Source organism: Tachypleus tridentatus, chromosome 12 (genome assembly GCF_004210375.1).
Source record: "Tachypleus tridentatus isolate NWPU-2018 chromosome 12, ASM421037v1, whole genome shotgun sequence".
NCBI lineage: Eukaryota > Metazoa > Arthropoda > Merostomata > Xiphosura > Limulidae > Tachypleus > Tachypleus tridentatus.
Window position 1 is genome coordinate 36,255,066 of NC_134836.1, and position 20,835 is coordinate 36,275,900.

The 20,835-nt window shown below is 32.3% G+C and overlaps 2 protein-coding genes across 12 annotated transcripts in view; both read left to right on the plus strand.

Annotated features, from left to right (window-relative positions):
* The window catches only part of LOC143235838 (arf-GAP with coiled-coil, ANK repeat and PH domain-containing protein 2-like), a 74,611-nt gene extending 65,158 nt beyond the window's left edge, over nucleotides 1-9,453 (plus strand). For 5 of the 9 annotated variants that reach the window (XR_013019386.1, XR_013019387.1, XR_013019385.1 and 2 more), the window contains 6 exons: nucleotides 1,178-1,295; nucleotides 3,764-3,873; nucleotides 5,010-5,120; nucleotides 5,469-5,524; nucleotides 7,178-7,286; nucleotides 7,717-9,453. Coding sequence is in view for 4 of the 9 variants with exons in the window: in XM_076474071.1 (XP_076330186.1) it covers nucleotides 1,178-1,295; nucleotides 3,764-3,873; nucleotides 5,010-5,120; nucleotides 5,469-5,524; nucleotides 7,178-7,272 (490 nt within the window). In the remaining 5 variants the exon portion in view is untranslated. Of the gene's footprint in view, nucleotides 1-1,177; nucleotides 1,296-3,763; nucleotides 3,874-5,009; nucleotides 5,121-5,468; nucleotides 5,525-7,177; nucleotides 7,297-7,716 lie in introns of all 9 variants that reach the window. The other 4 variants (XM_076474070.1, XM_076474069.1, XR_013019384.1 and 1 more) reach the window with 3 other exon arrangements.
* Nucleotides 9,454-14,354: 4,901 nt separating this feature from the next.
* sds22 (protein phosphatase 1 regulatory subunit sds22) overlaps nucleotides 14,355-20,835 on the plus strand; it is a 57,027-nt gene continuing 50,546 nt past the window's right edge. For 2 of the 3 annotated variants that reach the window (XM_076474074.1, XM_076474076.1), the window contains exon 1: nucleotides 14,355-14,490. The gene's annotated coding sequence lies outside the window, so the exon portion shown is untranslated. Of the gene's footprint in view, nucleotides 14,491-14,660; nucleotides 14,688-20,835 lie in introns of those variants that run through there. The other variant, XM_076474075.1, reaches the window with a different exon arrangement.

Below are 20,835 nucleotides of genomic sequence, written 5' to 3' on the forward strand. Positions count from 1 at the left end.
TTGAATATAATAATATATCTTTTGCCTGTGATATTGTGAATTATAAATGCTCACTATTCAAAAATATTTGTTTCATTTTACTGAAATGTAGAGGTAGTTGTCAGTTTAAACAGAGTTCAAAAGGATCAATTGTTTGAATGTTTAAAGCAACATAAGAACTACTGAAAGAAAGAAGAAAATAATAAACATATGAAACAGAAAGAAAAAAAACCTACTTTCCATTGAGAAGCTTAATCTCCTTTTGGAGAAAAGAGTTAGAGAGTCAGAATATAATAAAAGTAAACTTACCTATCTTTCAGAAGAAACTGTTAAGTCGTGCAGTTTATCTGGTATTTGTGACATCACTGATTCAAAACTAGTTAAATTTTCTTCAGTGTTAAGAACTTCATTAAGAGGGGCCTAATAATAAATGTCCTAATATTGTCTTTAAGATTCTTTTAAATACCACTCAACATCCAAAATAACAATGAAGACAGTGAATAGCTACTGATTTTATAATATTAATTTGAACTTAATTCAGGTCTTGTTCCAGTTTTACATTTCTTACAAGGTATTGTATTAACTTGTAGGTCACTGTTATTGTTCAAGAAATTCTTCTGTAAAAGAAACATGAACTTTTTTATAAGAAGAACAAGATGCTGTATGAACATCTTTTTATATAAAAAAATAATGCATCAACCAAAAATCTCAAATTTAGGAATTAGTTTCATTAAAGAACTCAGTAAACTAAAAAAAGTCAAATACTTAAAAAGAGAATTGATAAATTAACAAGACTGTTATTAGCCTGTAATTTCTGTATATTAAAAGAGTAGTTACTTTAAAATGATAAATATGAAAAGAACATGAAGTATTTGAGTGGAATTGAAAATTGAATGAGCTAGACGTGGGTGCTTTTGGATCTTTTTTGCAATGATATGAGTTTCTGTTCATTTGTTTAATAAAAGTAAATTATTTATTTGCTTGGTAACAAGATGTTCTAGAATTTGATGTAAACTGTTTCACATAACATTAAACCTATAAATCAACCTAATTAAACTTTCACATCTTTTATTTCAAGTCAAGAAATATTGGGTTCTATTTAGATTGTTTAAAATGTTTTTATTCCTGTGATAAGTTTTCTAAATTTATTTTGTGCATTTATTACATACTTTAATCAGTGTTTGATTTTTTTTTTTAGAGCGGCTGCAGTTCACAATTTGCCAGTTATGTGTCAGGCTCAAAGTATGGGAGGAGACCCAAACTGGGTAAATCTGGAAGACAAAGGAAGGCTTCCACTGCATCAGGCAATTATTAGTGTAAGTTGTTAGTCTAAATATTAAATCATCTATAATGTAATTTAGCATTATGTTTATAGATCTGTGTTATAGATTCAAGAAAAGGTTCAGTTTGGAGATAAAAACAACACCCAGAACTTGCTGTTCAAGACAAGTGTGTGTACACTTTGTTTACTTGACTTTTGCTTTTTTATAACTAAGTTTTTTTCTCTATTTGTCTTTAAAATAGATAGGATTGTAAAATAGATGAGGAAACCTGAAAGCAAAACTACAAGGAATCTCCAAGGATCATTTTGTTTTAAATTGGTATTTGAAAGCACAATTTATGCCCATCAGTTAAACTAGTTCATAAACGTTTATAGCTGATCTGCAAAGTGGAGGATAGTTTGATGATGATGGGTTGGTTATGAACTGTAATCTGAGCTAAACTTTATAACAGTAAGAAGTGTAGTTACAAAGTTTGGAATAGATTTTGCAATACACTGTTCATCCATTTTGGGTTATTATGTCTAATCTTGCAGAATAAACATAGTGGAATCATATTTAGATACCATTTCTTTTGAGAACTGCCATAATAAGTACATTAAGTCTTGGTTAAAGGCTAAAGAGAAACTACTGTAATTATTACCACCCTTCTGTTGAAAGATAGCACTTCATTTTTTCTTCTTGACAAGTCATACCAGTGTATTTTTGGCTCTTGTTTTTCAGTTGCTAAAAGTCAACTAACATAAACCTGTAGTTGAAGTTAGGGTACTACCCATCAGTATGGCTATTCAAAATTTTTTGTAGTCTAAAATGCTGGATCTGTTTTGCTTTTGTACTTTTTTGGGCAACAAGGCAAAAAAAATTGTTAGGTTTTTTTTTTAATATTATGTATTTAAGCACTTTCAGCATTCATGACATGTTGCAGGCAGCTTATAAGAAAATTTTGATTTGAATCTCTTGCATATAGTTGGTCTGACTTGTTTAATACTGGACAGCAACCTGTCCTTCCACCATCAAGTACTGTAGGAAACTCTGGCTTTAAGATGTGATACCAAGTTATCCAGAAATGGATAGTGGAAATTTCACCTATAATATTGTAGGCTCATTAGAGTTAAATTTTGTTATTGTATGGCTTATTTGCTTTAAAAACAATACTTTTTTAAATGGTGTACAGTAGTGCCACAATTATCCACAGTTGTTTCTTTCCCCAAGTTTTATCAAAATAATTGTGCCATTACTACTTCAACAATAAGTTATGTTTTGGAGAAATTGTCACTTGAAAATTAATTTTGGTTCCAAAAGTTCAGATGTTGCATGATTTCCAGGGATTTTGCATGCAGGTTTTGGTGTCCAGTCAAATCACACATCAGCCAGTTCAAGCTTAGCCTTGCCTCTTTTATTTTTATCTGTTTAAATAGGATACAAAATATTCATGAATTGATGAACTTTATTTAATTAGTGATTCAAACATAATTTATAAAAAACAAACAAAATACACATCAAGATTTGTTAAATGTTTCACTCCATTTCATTTGTTGTCTACTGTTCTGTGCTGCATGGTGTGATCCTGTAACCACATTCAGTGACCATGTGATTGCATACACACATTTTCTTCTTCTGAGGCAAAGTTGCCCTCTTCCATACAGTTATTTTGTATCTTCAATATTTTTTTAAAAAAGATGTAATAATTCCCAGTTGTAGAATTGTGGTAATTTTTGTTTTACTTTTCACAGACATTGATAGATGCAAATGCACCTCCACATCTATACCAGAAAAAGTACAAATATTTTGAAGCTACTTATTCCTATGTTAGCAATTAAATTAAACTATTTAATTTATAGGCAATCAAAAGAGAGATTTTTGGAGAAAACATGTAATTGGATTTGCATAACTCACAAAATTCTGAAAAATCAAGTTTGACCAACTGACACTTGGCTTTTATAATTTTTCATGATAATGTCATTAAACAATAGGAAAAAAGGTTATAAATTATATTTAGATTAAACAATGGATGAACTAGTGAGATATGCTAGTGTCCTGATTATATGTTATTCCTGTTAGCTGTGATTTGTTTCTTTCCCAAAACTAAAGCAGATAATCAAGACACTAGTGTAGTAACGTTCTTGTAATTCTTTTGTATGCAAAGTATGAATAAGGCTTTTGTTCATTGTCACTGACATCTAATATCTCATTAATTTAACCACAGTGTTTTATGTTCTGTTTTTTGAATATAACGTGCATTTCATGTAAATGGTCTTTTTATTTAAAATTGTCTGAAGTGTGTATTTTTTGAGTATTTTTGAAAGTAACTTTGTTACTGCTTTAAACATAGACTCATGGAAACTGTTCTCATCTTAATAAACATGGTATGTTATAAGGCTTTAGATTTGATAGAACTTTTTTCTGAATATTATATAACCTTCCAGTATTTCCTACACTTGATATCTGCTGATTAATTGCACATGAATACATATTTGCCATGGAACATGTTTCTAAATTTACAGGGTTCTATCATGGCATGTGAATATCTCCTACTGAATGGTGCAAAAGTTAATAATATGGATGGGGAAGGTAAAACAGCTCTCCATTTGGCCACAGAACTTGGACATACAGGGTGAGATATTGTAATAGAACTTTTATAATTGAAGTATATTAATTATACAATATTATGCACAATCTCGGTAATGTGTTTTTTGGTACTTTAGTGATTACAGTAAGGTTTTCACAATTTTTTTCAAATCAAACCAGCTGTATTTATGTATATATTATATGGTATAGAGGTGAATTAGATTTTAAATCAAATAGAAAATGGTTTCTTTGTTTATGTGGCGTGCTTCTACAAACTTTTTAATGAGTATAAAAGTAAATCTTTCTAAAAACAAATGATATAAAATAGAAGAAGAATGGTAGAAAAGTGTTCTTAAAAGGAGATGGGTTCAAGTATATAGAGTGAATTAAAAGATAAATTATAAAGTTTACTGGAAGAAATGTAGATTAAAAAATATTGAATCAGAGCTCTAGTTAATGTATCAAATAAAATCCTAAAAACTTGCAGGGCCCTACTAAACATTGTATTATTTTAAGTTGTTCTAGCAGTTTTATAATATGATATCTTACCAATGATTAGTATACTATTTTAGTAATGGTTTTCTATGATATCCTATAAAATTTGTAGTTATATATTTTGGTGGTATGTTTAAGTATTCTGATAGTGTTGTCAATGTTATTCAGGTAACTTAGCACAATTCTGAAAAATTTTCTAATAGCATTTAATCACACACATTAGCAATCATTAAACAAGATATGTTAATATTGTTTTTGGTGGATGTTATAGTAATCATTTGTATGTTGTTTGAATTATGAATGATAAAATAGTTTTGTTGTTATTTGGTATTGGGTGTAGTTAGTGAGGTAGTTTTAATGCTCTTCTAAATGTTGTTCTGAAATTTAATTTTAATTTATTTTTCTTAAACACTGCATTAACACTCTTACGAAAAGATGTTTCTAGTCCTGATTTCTCCAAGCCCGTTCCCCTGGCTGTGGTTTCGCTAGATAGTAGATAGGGACGGTGGGAATTTAATCCATTCATTAATGGATTTCAATGGCAATTTTTTAAATACAAAATTATTAGCCTAATATTAATAACCTTTCAAGTTGCTCTGGGGCCTATTAGGCCCCACTTTTCGTAGGAGTGTTAAAGTCATGTTAATTTTGTTTAAGTTATTTTAATGTGTTTTTTTTTCTTAATAGACAAGTATGTCAGCTGTTGAAGAGGGGGGCAGATCAACATGCTATGGATAAAGCAGGAAACAATGCTCTTGCTATTGCTATTAATGATGCTAATGCTGATATTGTGACTTTGTAAGTTTGTTTTTCTAGTATTTCAGGTTTATATTTGCTAGATTATGTAATTAGTGAGGAAACTTTACCTTCAGATTAAGATTTGCAAAGTAAATTATTTAAGATAAAAATTGTTTTTAACTCTATTTCAGGTTAAGGCTTTTTGCCATACCTAAATCATGAAACAATATGCTAAGATTTATTGCTTTAAAAAAATTATTGCAAAATAGCTTGTATTTTAGTTTTTTTCTTCAGGTTAACATTCATAAATATGAATTGTTACAAAGAAATAATTTGACTTACCTCAAGACCGAATTTAATAAGTCAAGTTGTAAAGTTACTATAATTTGTGTTTCACCTGTATTTCAGGCTAAGACTTGCCAAGTTGAATGAAGAAATAAGAAGAGATGAATTTGGAAACTCAGGTAAGATGAATCTGCAACAGTTACATTTTTTTAGCTTAACTTGGCACAAGCATGATCACAATATATTGCTGGAATACAAGAGTTTCATTCTAGAAAGAAAAAAATGGGTAATTTAGATTTATTTCAATTTTGTTTTTGGTGATTATGGGGTGGTTAAAATTTATCGATGTTATGTAGAGTTAAGATGGAGAAAATAACAGATAGAATATAAGGTTTTAGTGAAAACAAACATTTGAAATGTATTTAAAAGGTATTTAGAGAATACACAAATCACATCTGTGATTTTTGAGATGAAGAAGTTTTAAAATAAACATCAGTTTGCACATGGACTATTCAAATAAATATTCAAAATATTTACAGAAGAATTTTTAGTGAAAAATACTTCATTAAAAAAACTGTTTTAATACAAAATACTTGTAATGTGTACTAAAAGTCTGCCAAATTTTCTGAAGATACACATTGTATTAAAAGTTATAATATTAAAGTTATATATAAGTAAAAATTATCCTTTGGTTGGTTCCTGGGACCAAGCCCATATTGAAAGAGATAAAACTTTTGTCTAAAGTTTTAAAAAGAAAGTAGTTTTGCAGTGTGTATTATAGCAAAATCTAAAATGAAAACCAGCTTATCAAATTGAAGTTAAACATATGTTGTCTTTTACCAAAAATGTATGCTAAAACTCATTTAAAAGTTCTTTGTTAGGGACAAAAATCCAGTCTTTAATACTAAAAATGCAATAGCAAAGCCATGGTTGCATAAAACAATGTCTTGCACACTGGAAGGTAAGAACCATTACCTGATTGACTGACATCCTTCAAATTTGTGGCATTGCATGCTTTTACTCCTGCAAGAAAATTCCATTAATTTCCAATTGGTGAATGAGATTTTGAGATATTGTGAGAATCAGAAAAAGTTAAGTATGTTTGTTTGGGTAATTTTCTGCATGTAAATTGAAGTGAAGTAAAATTCAAGAGTTTCAAAATTTTACTTGTTAAATAAAGTGGCAGAAAACACTTTGTACTGTACTGTACCACAAAGGCTTAAGCACATTTTGTTTTGTTAACATAGGCCATGGAAACCTTTATACATGTATATATACACTTTTGCTTATGTAACATTTATATATATGTTGTTTTGTGGAGAAAAAAATTGAAACAAGATGTTAATAAAAAGCATTAATACAGTCTTTCAATTAAAGGTTCATAAAGTGAATTCTGAGTTGACCAACTGTACACAATTTTTGCTTTATTTGACTTAATATTGCAAGTCATTTTAGGCATTACTGCAGCATTTCTTGGTTACTAAGTTTACATAATCATTTATATTGAGTTGAACAAGTCACTACTGTGTATACTGTATTATTAACAGTTTGGAATTTATTTTTTTTATATACTTTGAGTTTGTTAGTTAAAACTTCTAGATCTGATTAAAAATATTGTGTTTTCAGTATGGGTATGCTACTGTAATATTTCAGATTGTCTAAACATCAGGGTTAGTTGTGTGTATGCTTAAATTAAACTTTGCTGGGTTACATGAGTAGCATAGGATTAAACAATAATACATTGTGACTCTAATCTAGAAATTATTTCTCTTGAAAAGAGTTTATATATTTTCAGTAATGCTTTTATGCAAATAACTATTATATTTGCATAGGAGATGAAACTTTTAATGAAGTAGTTCGAGATTTCTCCCACATGGCATCACATAATCCTGAGAAGCTACGCCGACTGCACAGCATGGCTGAGTGAAGTTCTTTGTCAATGTGTGTGTTTGTATGTGATTGTGATTTGTTCTAGTAACTCATCTTCAGCTGCTTCTTAGAAAATAAATCTGTGTAGTTGAAATAAAAGTTGTTTTTTGTTGTTGTTGTTGTTTTTTGACAGATTGTAAAGTGATTTAGTTTAATTTCTTTCCATTGGTTTTAAATGTTAAAACTTTAAGAGATTCATTGTTTAATGCAATATAATTATTACTTATAAAAATTTACCTAAAGCAAGAATAAAATTTAAATATTTACGAAGTTTTCCAAATGTAAAATATGAAAGTGATTCAGAATAGTGGTTCAAGAGTTCTAAAGTTAGAATGATTTTCTGCTTAATCATTGGAAGATGTGAGACCTCTTTTAGCTTATTGTGAATCATTAAATCTACACAAGATATCTTACTTTATTATCTGCTTTATTATACTTGCAGATCAACTAGCAGGATTCAGCTCATAAATCATTTAGTGCAAGAAGCAAATATGTGTCGAAAATAAATATTACAAGAAAACATGTAGTAATTTCATCCAAAGGGTCTGTCCTTGTCAGTTTGGCAAATGTATTGGTATTTGGTTGTAGACTTTGAATTGACACCTGCCAGCTGATAGAGATACATCAAGACCAATAATGAGAGTTAAAATCTGCCAGTGTGACAGAAATTTGTTAATTGTGACTGGGAGCTCGAATTAATGCCTACCAGCTGATGTTTATTGAGACTGGCTTTTAAAAATGTAATAAATATATTTACATTGGACTCTGGACTATTTGTTACCAGTTGGCATTGAATTACTCTGACAAAAACTATGATCTTTATCAGTAATACTCATGAACAACTGTTGAATGTTTGAAACTTAAAACTGATCTGGTGAAATGTTTGTTTATGGTTAAAGTAAACCAATAATCCCTTGAACTAGTGATGGATTGTATGTCATTTTTGTACCTTAAACATTCCATGAATTTTGTTAGATTTTTATGATTATTATTAACTGGTGTAAAGTGACCATGTTAATTTGTATGTTTTGATTATTTAGTCCTGAACAAACATCTGTATTAAAAATAGACTTGTTATATTACTGAAAACTAGTGAAGAGAACATTTACTATGACTAAAAGCTACTCATTATGTTTGGCTTTTTATGTTATTGTTTTGTTTTTTTTTAAGTTTGAAGCTGAAATCACTTTCTTAAAAGGCTGCTTTGTTATGGTAAAAAAATAACCTTTCATGGTTCTCCCCCCCTTTTGAATAACTATTTTCATTAAAATAATTCATAGTATTTTTATCAAAGTCTGAGAAAAGGAAATTATTTCTCAACATATTAACATGAAAAGTAAGTTTGTATTTGTTGAAATTTCTCTGTTATTAAATAAGGAATGAAATACTAAATATTTTCATCTGAAATGATCAAGTCAATATACTATTGAACTTTAACAGTTAGGATGTTAACCTAATGTTATCTGTGTAAACATTGAAGATTTAGAGAAGTGTGATGAAAATAGTACTTAAAACTTGCTTTACTGTGCCAACAGTTGCAAAAGTTAGTCTAAAAATGTTTCTGAAAGTATAAAAGATATAGTAGTTTAAATTTAGACTTTTGTCATCATTCTTCTTTTAAAAAACAAATGCTTAGAAACAAAGTACATGAGTCAGGAAAATCCATCTGTCTGTAGTTTCAAAAATTTGAGACTCATCAATTGGGTGAGCCTAAACCTTGTAAGGTAAATTAATGTTTGATTTGTTGGTTTTTTTTCTATCTATGTATAAATTGTTACATATGTTTGATAGTATTTACAACTTGTGAAATTTGAAGCTGGGCTTCAATTATCTTTTGGTATTTCTTATCAGTATTCTTGTATGATTGATCTTGTGAGGGGGTATTTAACATACTCAAGAGATTCTTGTGTGATATTTGATCAATCTGTTAGATTAAACCATGGTTTGTAGACTTATTTCTCAATTTTCTTACCACACTTTAAACTAGGTGGTGTAATATTATATATATGTTTTGCCAGCTGTTTTTTTTTTTGTGTGTGTATTTTTCCTAGTCTTTTGGCATACTTTACTGTAATTTCATCTGGAAACACATTTTCAAGCTTTTAATGCTTTACAAGTAACTAGAATTTATACTATTTGTATATCTCAAAAGTCCAATAAAATCTTAGGTGCTCTGTTATTGGAGTTTGTATCATCAGGAACCAGTTATGAAGCCTGAACTTGATGTGGAATGCAAGTAGATGAATAATGCCACTAACTCTGAGTATGTGATGCATGTGTTAACATCAAACTTTATTAGTGTTATAGTTGATGTAGTGGTGTGGATAATATACGAAAATCTATAACATTCTAATACTCAAGTAAAGTAACACTGACATAAAATCTTGCATTAACTAAAGAAGTTAAGAAATTCAAACACGAAGAAGTAAATAAGTTTAGACATGATGGTCAAGAATGTTTCACATTAAGTTTTCAAAGTTACGAAGGGCTGAGTTGTAGCTTAATGGTTAGAGTGCCGGTTTATGGTCACAGAATCCAAAGATTGAACGATGATGCTATTGAACACACACTCATCTGTGGGTACATTATGGTCATTCTCATTGTATACTGAAAGCAATAGAACATTTATGGCAGTGGTGATGCTGACCAACTGCCTTTCATGAGGTCAGTAATTCAAAATTAGGGGCACAGCTCTACCTGAACACTGGGGACTCTGATCTGTCTATGTATCCTACATGTTGCATAATGTTATTCAGGTTAAATACATATTTACAGTTATCAAGCATAGATTAGGAAATTTAAAAAAACATCTATTTCTACCAAAACTATTACCTCTTTGATTTTTCCATTTATCAAGATACATTAATTAATAAATAGAGATAACTGAAATTGAAAAGTCACGTAATTATAATTGGATTTTATGTCTAGTGGGACTGGCCAAAACTACAAATTAACTTAAGTCTATGGAATATCTTTGTTCCCTGAAAGTAATATTGTTTTCTTGTATCCTAAAACTTGTGCCACTTATTTCCTATCACCAAATAATATTTGTGCTGGTTTTTTTTATAAATCATCACTTCAAAACACAAGTGTTCAGACTTTGCAAACTACCATCCAAACCTAAAATAAGACTGTAACAAACCAACATTAAACAGTGCAGTTCAGTTTAAAAAAAACTAGTAACACTACAGTGGTAGAAAATATTAAAATAACTTTAGAAAAGTGAAGTCCAAATCCACGAAAAATTTACAGATTTGGCAACCCTGTTTAGCATGTATAAGATATGTTCATAATGACAACATTCAGCGCATGTTAAATGGTTTAAAGAGTTTCTAACATTACAAGGTAAGATTTCCAAACCACATCAGTGCATAATTAGTGTCACAGTTGATTTTATTCAACGAGCTAAAATTATTTAACAATCTGCTGATAAAATATTAATTTATATACTGTAGTACAAGGTGCGTAAAATGATTCGAAATGAAAATTAAGTTTCAAAAAGTGCAGTAGTTGCTATTGGTCCATATGACTTAACTGACACATAGCAAAAACTGGGAGGTATTTTCTCTGATAAATAAATACATTGGCTTGAATCTTGTATACACGTGTGTATTTCTCTGTAATAAACATTTCACAATTTAGAAGCAATGAAGAACGGTGTTTTTCGTTAGTAAAATAGTTCTTGTAAAATTATGGTATATATGTTAATTTGAAATGCATTATCTTTCCGTTTACTTTGTCTTTTGTTTTGGAATTTCGCACAAAGCTACTCGAGGGCTATCTGTGCTAGCCGTCCCTAATTTAGCAGTGTAAGACTAGAGGGAAGGCAGCTAGTCATCACCACCCACCGCCAACTCTTGGGCTACTCTTTTACCAACGAATAGTGGGATTAACCGCACATTATACACCCCACGGCTGGGAGGGCGATCATGTTTAGCGGGCGCGAACCAGCGACCCTCGGATTACGAGTCGCACGCCTTACGCGCTTGGCCATTCCGTTTACTAGAGAAATCTGACTTGAAACTAAAGCAAATTAATTTAGACACAGGGTTTCTATCAACTTACAGAACAAAATTGTTATACTCAAGTTCTTTCCTTTTAAACTTCCAAATTTCTGACTATAGCCTATAATCAATCTCATAAACAACTGCTGGAAGAACAACTCGAATGGAAACGCTGATATAAGAGTCATCTCACGGCAAAGTTCAACAGGAGAAAGTCCTGGTTGGACTTTTGAACATTCAGCATGTTTAATTTCTAGATGTAATAATAAAAAAAACAGTTTCTCATGAGCGTTTACAAAATACGAAAACAGAGATTTTGTAAAGTAATGTTATATTAATATAATCCTACAAAACTGCCCTTTAAATGGTATTAGTTTTTGTTACACCAAATAATGGAAGTTTTGCTAATTATGTGTCATTTTGAAATTTCATACAAGAGCATAATAAACTAGCTATAAATTACGCTCCCAATAATCCAACGCTAACTCAAGAAGGCCTGGCATGGCTAGATGGGTTAAAGTGTTTGACTTGTAATCTGAGGGTCGCGGGCTCAAATCTCGATTGCACCAAACATGCTAGCTCTTTCAGCCGTGGGAGCGTTATAATGTAACAGTCAATCCCACTAAAAAAAGATGGTAAAAGAGTTGGCGATAGGTAGTGATGACTAGTTGCCTTCCCTCTAGTTTTACGGATAGCACAGATAGCCCTTGAGTAGGTTTGCGCAAAATTCAAAAACAAATAAACAATAACTCAAGATCTATTAAAGAGTAAATTTAAAGTTATTGCGTTTTCATCTTCTAACATTCGTAATTTCTTTCGCCACTCTCCCTTCCTTCAAAAGGAAAAATGTTCAGCTTTAAAAGAACTTTTACACAACCCAAACATAATCGTAACATTCCCGGAAAATGGAAGTACAGTTTTGTTATTAGAAAAACGAGGTTACCAAAAAAAAATAACACTGTTTTGATCGACACTATAAAGTTCAAATCACTTAGATCAAAATATGCTGTCTCTCTAACCATTCAAAGGTAAGAAAATTAACACTTCCATAAGTAGTTGAAATAGCCATGGGGTTAAGGTGCTCGACTCGTAATCTTAAGGTCGCTGGTTCGAAACCCCGTCACACCAAACATGCTCGCCCTTTCAGCCGTGGTAGCGTAATAATGTAACGATCAATCCCACTATTTATTGGTAAAAGAGTAGCCCAAAAGTTGGCGGTGGGTTGTGATGACTAACTGCCTTCCCTCTAGTCTTACACTGCAACATTAGAGACGGCTAGCGCTGATAGCCGTCGTGTAGTTTTGCGCGAAATTCAAAACAAACCAAACCATCTACTTGAAAAGAAAATACTGAAAATGCTTTCAACCAGTTATATCCTTGTGAATTGCAACCTGTTATAATGTATGGCCTCCCTAACGTTCATAAACAGAATCATTCATTACACCGTTTACTTTCTACTATCAGAACGTAAGGTTTTAATGCAGCCAAAATCCTTTTACAAATTCTTAAATCACTGGCGTGTAATGAATTTATTGTTATGGACTCGTTTTTATTTGTGAAAGAGTTAAAAGACCTACACACTCTCAATGAATGTTTCATGGCTAATTTTGATACAAGTTCTCAAACATTCCATTGGATAAGACCATCGATATTTGTTTGGAAAAACGTTTTCAAGAAGAGTGAGTATTTTATTCATGATTTAACCAAGGAACAACTAGACGTTTAAATATTCGTTCTGTAAATAACAAACATTGTGTATTTAATAAAAAACTATACGACCAAATTGATGGAATCGCTATGGGGTTCCTACTAGGACCAATTCTAGCTAACACCATTTTTCTGAGCAACTGTATACAATTTTGAAAAAAAAGCTACCTACAAAAATTCAAACCACTATTTTACAAATGCTATATTGATTGCACTTTCGACATTTTGTCAATCAAACGACGAAGTTCAGAAGTTTCTTGAGCATTTAAACTCGAAACACTAATCAATACAGTTTATATTTGAAACTGATTTAAATAATACTTTGCTTTTCTTAGATATGCTAATCGCTCAAAATGCTCAAAGACTTTTTAATGTCAATATATCGAAAGGAAACGCTCGCAGGACAGTTTATTCAGTTTGATAGTTTCATTTCTGTAGCAGGAGTTCAATTCCTCTCGGTGGGCTTAGCAGATAGCCCAATGTGGCTTTGCTATAAGAAAAACACACTCATTTCTGTAGAATAATCAACCTATTAACATGTATACTGAATCAAGCCTTTAAAATCTGATCAGCTTATTTGATTTTATACCATTAAATTGGTTTTCTTCATGAAATGTTATTATGTAATAGATACTCCAAGAAAATGATTGAAAACCTAACCAAGATACTTCTGAACAAAAAATTAAAACTCCTATAAAAATGTTCACAGTTGATAAATGCCCAATTTCAGAGATCACCCTATACCTAGGATAACTTAGGTCTTTAATAGGGAAATTCTACCTACAAGTCAAACTTAATGTTATTTTCAAGCCCCACTTTAGGTTAAAATATCTCTTTAACACAAACCATTATCTATTTATATCTCTTCGCTTATGGGTTGTATAGATATATAAATATAGGAGTAGTAACTGTGAGGCTGTTAATATAGGGAAAACTAAATTACATTTTACTGTCACATGAACAAGTACACGAGAATATCACTGAGGTCAGGTAACATTCTTTCTAAGTCTATCTAATTCAACGACATGGAACCCCATAAATGAAAATGGATATCCGATAACTCACTGAGGATTCATTATGCTTTGTAATGATAATTCCGGCCTTAAAAGTCTATCCTTAACACAAATGCTACCTGTTTTAAATATAACAGTCTTCCTAAAGTCCTATACACCTAATTTGTTTTAAAGTTAGTTATACCAAAAAAATGAATTTATAATAAACCACTTTATAATAATAACTTTTTTAAAAAGTAAAAATAAATAACGATAATATAAAAAACAAAAAAGTAAAATTTTTAATTTTATTGAAAATAAAATATTGTCTCCGTAGACAATATTTGTAAATAGTCAATAATCCCATTAGTTAATTTCGTTGTTGTTCTCGCTTCACGCGATTAGAAAATAATTTTAATCTTAAACCAAAGGTGGCGTTCATACTAATGATTTGAGTGAGGAAATCTGTATTGTACGATATTATTAATATATGACTGGTCATTAGTTTCAAAGGTGAAATTATTAAATTGTTTGTTTATTTTATGTAATTATATGTATATTAAAATTAAATGCTGCTAAATTAATATCTTAAGTAACAATATAATCTTAAAAATTCATACTTTTTAGTTCTATGTAATATTACCTTTGGTTTGTTACAGTAGAACGTAAAAATGTTCTAGGTTGTTAGCGGATTAGACGAGATAAGGCTTGTAAGTCATTTAGACTGAATAATAAATGTACAAACACTTCTGGTACTAATAGTGACATTAACAAACATTTATGCATCTTCGTATTTAATAAGACTACATCTAAGTTGAACTTTTATTTAGTACGACTTTCAATAAATGTAACTGTCATTAAGTATCAATACTCCTTTAACATTAAGTATGGTGTTTAATTGTTGCTGTTACCTGCAACTACCATGCCCAAAATGGAAGGTAACCATTTAATCCTAATGTTCATTGGTGTTTTAAGGTCTTTTTTTTTTTTTTGTTCTTGTAGTTTGAGTACATGAAGTCTTTCACTTGGAAGGAAATTGGGGAAGGCCATACAAGCATATTATTGCATGGATGCTGTATTTAAATGGTGCCAAAAGGACATATGTTGAATATGATCCACATACTTCCTCTTCCTCTCTCACAGTAATCAAATGATAGTGATGGATAAGTCTCTGAAACTGTTAAAGCAGTGCTCTAGTATTGCTAGTAGTAGAGCCAATGGTGTATTTGTATATATACTGATTAAAACTCAAAATAGATTATTATATAAAGCTCTAGTTAGGTTTCATCTGGAATATTGAGTACAGTTTTAGTTTTCTTATTTAAGAAATTATATTTACTTATTGAAAATGGCTCAAAGGAGGGCTATTATAATGATTCTAGGAATGGAAGGATATCTTACAGGAATAAATTAAGATCTCTATAGATTGTTTTCTCTTGAAATTCTCTGGGAAATGGCCTTTGATTTCTTTGTATTATAATATGAAGATAATAGGATGAGAGAAAAGAAGTTTACGATTTTGGAAGAAATGGCTAGATTCCACTTGAGATATTTTTCTTATTTTAACAGAGATATTGACTTGTGGAATGAGTTGCAGCAGTATTACTGGAGACTAATATTTTACATGAGGAATCTAATATTTCTTTAAAATAATGGGTGGTTATATAAGGATGGCCTTGAAGAATGAAAACCCCTATTGTTGTCCATGGGTTATATTATCTCTTTCTTCATTTTTAAAAACAAGTTTAACTTGATATAAAAACAAATTATTTTTTAAAAAATCCAAACCTATTCAACATCATTTTTTTTACTCATTTTTCCTATTTGCTAGTGATATATCTTGTCTCATGGTTTCAGAATTGGCTTTTTGAAAATTAGGAATTAAATTTTCATTTTTTTTAATATCTCAACATGTAGCAAAGCATCAAAATTACTATTTTAATGGTTATTATTTCCTTTATGTTCTTGTACTTCTACTCTTACAACCTATATAGATTTAGCATATTGACCACCTTTTTGTATGTCTTTAATCCTAACAAGCTGCAGTTCATCTGTTATACAAGGAGTCATTCTACTGCCAAAAGTTTAGTATCACTAAATAACCTGTAGTTTCAAAATAATTTTTATGAATGTTCTCCAAATTCAACCAAGTTTCAATACTTCCCATTATATTATACTCTCTTGTTTTAACCAAAGTGTTTAACTTATCTGGTTTATTCCTAATGCTTCTAATCATAATGATAGCAACTAAGGTTATTCCTTTTTCCAACGCCTCAATGTGGATTCCTGTTTGTGGTAAGGGGACCTAACAGAGAAGGTTTTGTTCTTTCAATTTACCTCCTTTGGGGTCTAAACATTCACTCAGGTGTTTGCCATGCATGGTGATCCGTGAAGGGGAGGAGAGGAACCTGGTGGTTGAGGGGTCCAACCCTAACACACCACTTTGGCCTTGAATTCCTGTAGACGGGCAGTGTTGGGGTGCCCCCTCCAAGGTCAGTCAGCTAGTCCATTTGGGGCAGGGTCAACTGAGTGCCAGCATAGGATGTTCTCAATGGGTGTTGTGGACATTGTCTGATACCTGTGTTTGAGTATAGTGCTCATGAAACCTTGGCATCGCAGCAGTGACCTTCTATGGCACTGTAGTGCACTCCTTCATAGGGCTCCATGGGGGGTGAGGTCAGTGAGCACCAAAATATTCTTTTTTTATTATGAATACCCCTAAAAAAAATAAACAAGCATGACAACATAGAGAAAAATCTGACTACTGGCAAACGACCATGCATTGTTGACTCTATACAGTCAAACTCACAACTTGAATCTGTCCTGCAATTTTCAGTTATACATTCTTTAACTGAAAAACCCTCAGGGTAGATGTCTCCATTTTTTATTCAGAAGGGTTTGGAAGGGCTTGCTGGCTCTCCTAAATTGGTAAAAAAGTTGCGGTTTGGGGACATTTTAGTGGAAACATCTTCATTACAACATTCCAAACTCCTCTTGGAATCGATGGTCATTGGGGATATACCCATTGAAGTTACTCTTCAATCTACCTTGAATTCTTCCAGAGGAGTTATAGTTGAGAGGGATTTAAAGACCATTCGTGAGTCAGAGATTCTTGCAGGTTTTGCCAGGCCAGGTGTTACAGCTGTGCACCAAATTTTTACTTGTAAAGCCGGGATTATGGAGTTGACAAATGATCTAATATTAACATTTACAGCATCACGTCCTCCCACCACAATCAAGGCAGGATATCTGAATTGTAAGGTACAGCCTTATATTCCTAACTCAGTTAGATGTTTTCATTGTCAACGATTTGGTCATTCAAAAACATCTTGCCATGGTTCCTTGACATGTGCTCATTGTGCTGGTAAAGACCATGATGCTTTTGAATGCCAACTAGAACTGCATTGTATTAACTGTAATGGTTCACATCCTTCCTATTTTACTTTTTGCCCTAAATGGATAGAAGAAAAAGAAGTGCAGCATCTGAAGACAGTTCACAGTATTACTTACCCAGAGGCTCAAAAATTACTATTCCCAATTCAATCTTGGACTTATGCTGCTGAAATCCATTTTACTATTACAGTAGGAGTCCAGACAGACCTTTCTGTGCCTCCTACAAAATTCTTTAACAATGCCTCTTTATCAAAAAAGTTAATGAATCAGCATCTACTTCTATCTTTGTCCCTACCACATATTTCAGTTATTGCCCAATTTCACTTTGTTCAAGCCCAGTTGTTTCCATGGAGTCTTCCTCTCTTGACACCCCAAAAATTAGACTAGCCATTCATTCACAGACTCAATCACTGGAACATATGCCTACAAACACCGACCTGCCTGTTTGTTCCAGAGCAGGATCAACAGAGGGTGACCGATCCACATCCAGTAAAGAAACAAAACGTGGTTGCAAGCAGGTCTCTTTGCTGTATTCTCCTTCAAAATAAATAAAAATAGCCATACTAATCCAATGGAACTGTTGAAGTTTTTCCATCAAATATGAATGAAATCAAGGAATTGATTGACTTTTATCATCACAAATGTCTTTCTTTTCAGGAAACATTTTTAAAACTTACTAATACAGTCACAATTTGACAATACTCCTTATGCCGAAATGACATGATGTGTAGGACAAGGACATGGGGGAGCAGCATTGCTGGTTGATCAGCATATGCCTACCTGGCCCTTGTCATTGAATACTCCCTTGGAGGCTGTAGCTATCCATATCTTCTTGGGTTGTACAATCACTGTTTGCTCTCTGTACCTTACCCCTGATAAAAAATTATAATCCATCAGACCTTGATGCCTTCATTAAGCAAATGCCAACCCTCATTTTAATTTTAGGTGATCTCAATGGGCATAATCCCCTCTAGAGTGGTTCTAGTATTGATGTGAGGGGTCGTGCTGTAGAACATATGCTCTTGAATACTGGCTCTTACACTTACTTTCATGCACACAGTCAGTCATTTACACATGTGTCTAGTTTTACAAACTAATCTCCTTTTTTCTTAGCTATTGAAACATGAGTTTAACATCTGCCTCTTTACTTTTCGACTAATCATCCCTATGACTACAATTGCTCTTTTACATTGGTGGAGCTCAAAGTTGCACTTCATCAGTCTGGCAATACATCAGTTGGACCTGATGATATACATTATGATATGCTACACCACCTTTCTTTTGCCTCTCACTATTTTCCTGGCTGTCTTTGACCAGATATGGCAGGAGACTATCTTTCCTGATGCTTGGTGCCAAGCTATTGTACTCCCTATTCTTAAACTTGGGAAGGATCCAAAGATTCTTTGGATCTTATCATCTAATTGCTTTGACAAGTTGTCTCAGTAATACCCTAGGGTGGATTATTAATGCTCGTCTTGTTTGGTTCCTTGAATCAAACAACCTTCTCTCATCCACTCAGTGTGGGTTCCGAAGACAATGCTCCACGATAGACCATGTAATTTGCCTTGAAACATCATTCAGAGAAGCCTTTTTGAAGGGACATCTTATTCCTATTTTTTTGTTATTTAGAGAAAGTTTATGATACAACATGGAGATATGGCATCTTGCAAAACCTTCACTCATACGGATTACGTGGCAATTTGCCACTTTTTATTAAGCACTTTTTAATGAACTGCTGATTCCAGGTCCATGTGGGTCCAACACTTTTCCATTTTTTCCCACAGGAACTTGGAGTCCCTTATGACTGTGTTCTGAGTGTCGCACTTTTCGTTATAAAGATTAATGCCATCACTGAACAGCTACCCCTTACTATTGCAAGTGGTCTTCTCATTGATGACTTTCACATCTCATGTCATTCATCAAACTTGAGGTTTATTGAGGGGCAGCTACACACTGCAATCAATCATATACTTAAGTGGACCACAACAAATGGTTTTCATTTTTCTCTTTCTAAAACTGTTTGTGTACATTTCTGCTGCCAATGGGGTATTCATCCAGATCCAGAACTTTGTGTTGATGATGCTGTGCTTTCTGTTGTCCCTGAGGCAAAGTTCTTAGGTCTTATATTTTGATTGTAAATTAAACATTATTTCACATATCAAGTAACTTCATGTCAAATATATAAGAGCACTGAACATCCTTCATGTCCTCTCTTCCACCTCTTGGGAAGTGGATCAATACTTCATGCTTAAAATGTATTGTACCCTTATCTGATCCAAACTTGACTATAGGTCTATGGGTTATAGTTCTGCCAGAACCTCAGCACTGAAAATGTTAGATCCTATCCACCATCACAGCGTTTGGCTTTGCACTGGGGCCTTTCATACTTCACCAGTCCAACATTTGTATGTGGAGTCCCATGAACCCCTTCTATATATTCACCATTTGCAACTGTCTCTTACGTATGCTTCCAAACATCAATCTTTACCACAACATCCTACTTAAGGTTGTGTTTTCCATTCTAAATGAGCCACACCTTTTTATAATAGAAAATCTGCCATTGTTCCTTTTAGCCTTCGTATCCAGACACAATCAGAAAAATTGAATTTATCTATGAATAGCATAGCAGTATCCACAGATCGTCCTCTTTCACCATGGCTAATTACTATCCCCAACTGTGACCTATTTTTGAGTCATTTGAGGAAGGCCAGTACTCCTGATTGGAAATATCATTCTTTATTTGCTAAACATATTTCAAACAATCCATCCATTTTATATATACAGATGGTTCAAAATCAGGTGACTGTAAGCTCTGCCATGGTTTGTTACAGTTCGATTGTAGCACACAGAATCCCCTCTGCAGTTTCTGTATTCACTGCTAAATTGTATGCCATTTCTCTTGCCATGAATCATATTGAAACTTTGCAATATACGAATTGTATGATCTATACTGATTCGCTCAGCTGTCTATTGGCCCTGGCATCATTCCATGCTAGTTACCACCCTGTTCTTATCAATATCCTCCAAAACAAACTAGCCAATCTCTCTCTATCATCTATTTCTGTCCAGGTCTTTTGGATACCAAGTCACGTTGGTATTTGTGGGAATGAGCCAGCTGACAGAGTGACAAAGTCTGTCATCACTGTACCTGTTCCATACATAAATTATGGTCCAGTTATCAAAAGCCGACTGTACACCAGTTGGCAGTCGACCTGGAATGAGAAACAAAATAAGCTTTTTCAAATCAAAATTGGCAGGTCTTAATTTTATATATTTTTAACATTAATTTCCATATACCATTATAGTGTATTACATCTTGTTTGGCACAGATAGCCTAGTAGCTTTGTGCCAATAAACATGAAATACCTACTTATGTACCTTTTTTCTCCAAGCTCCTCTTTTCCATAGCTAATCTGTTTTTTTGTTTATTTCTTGTTTCCAAAACTTCCTCACCTCTTTGCAAGT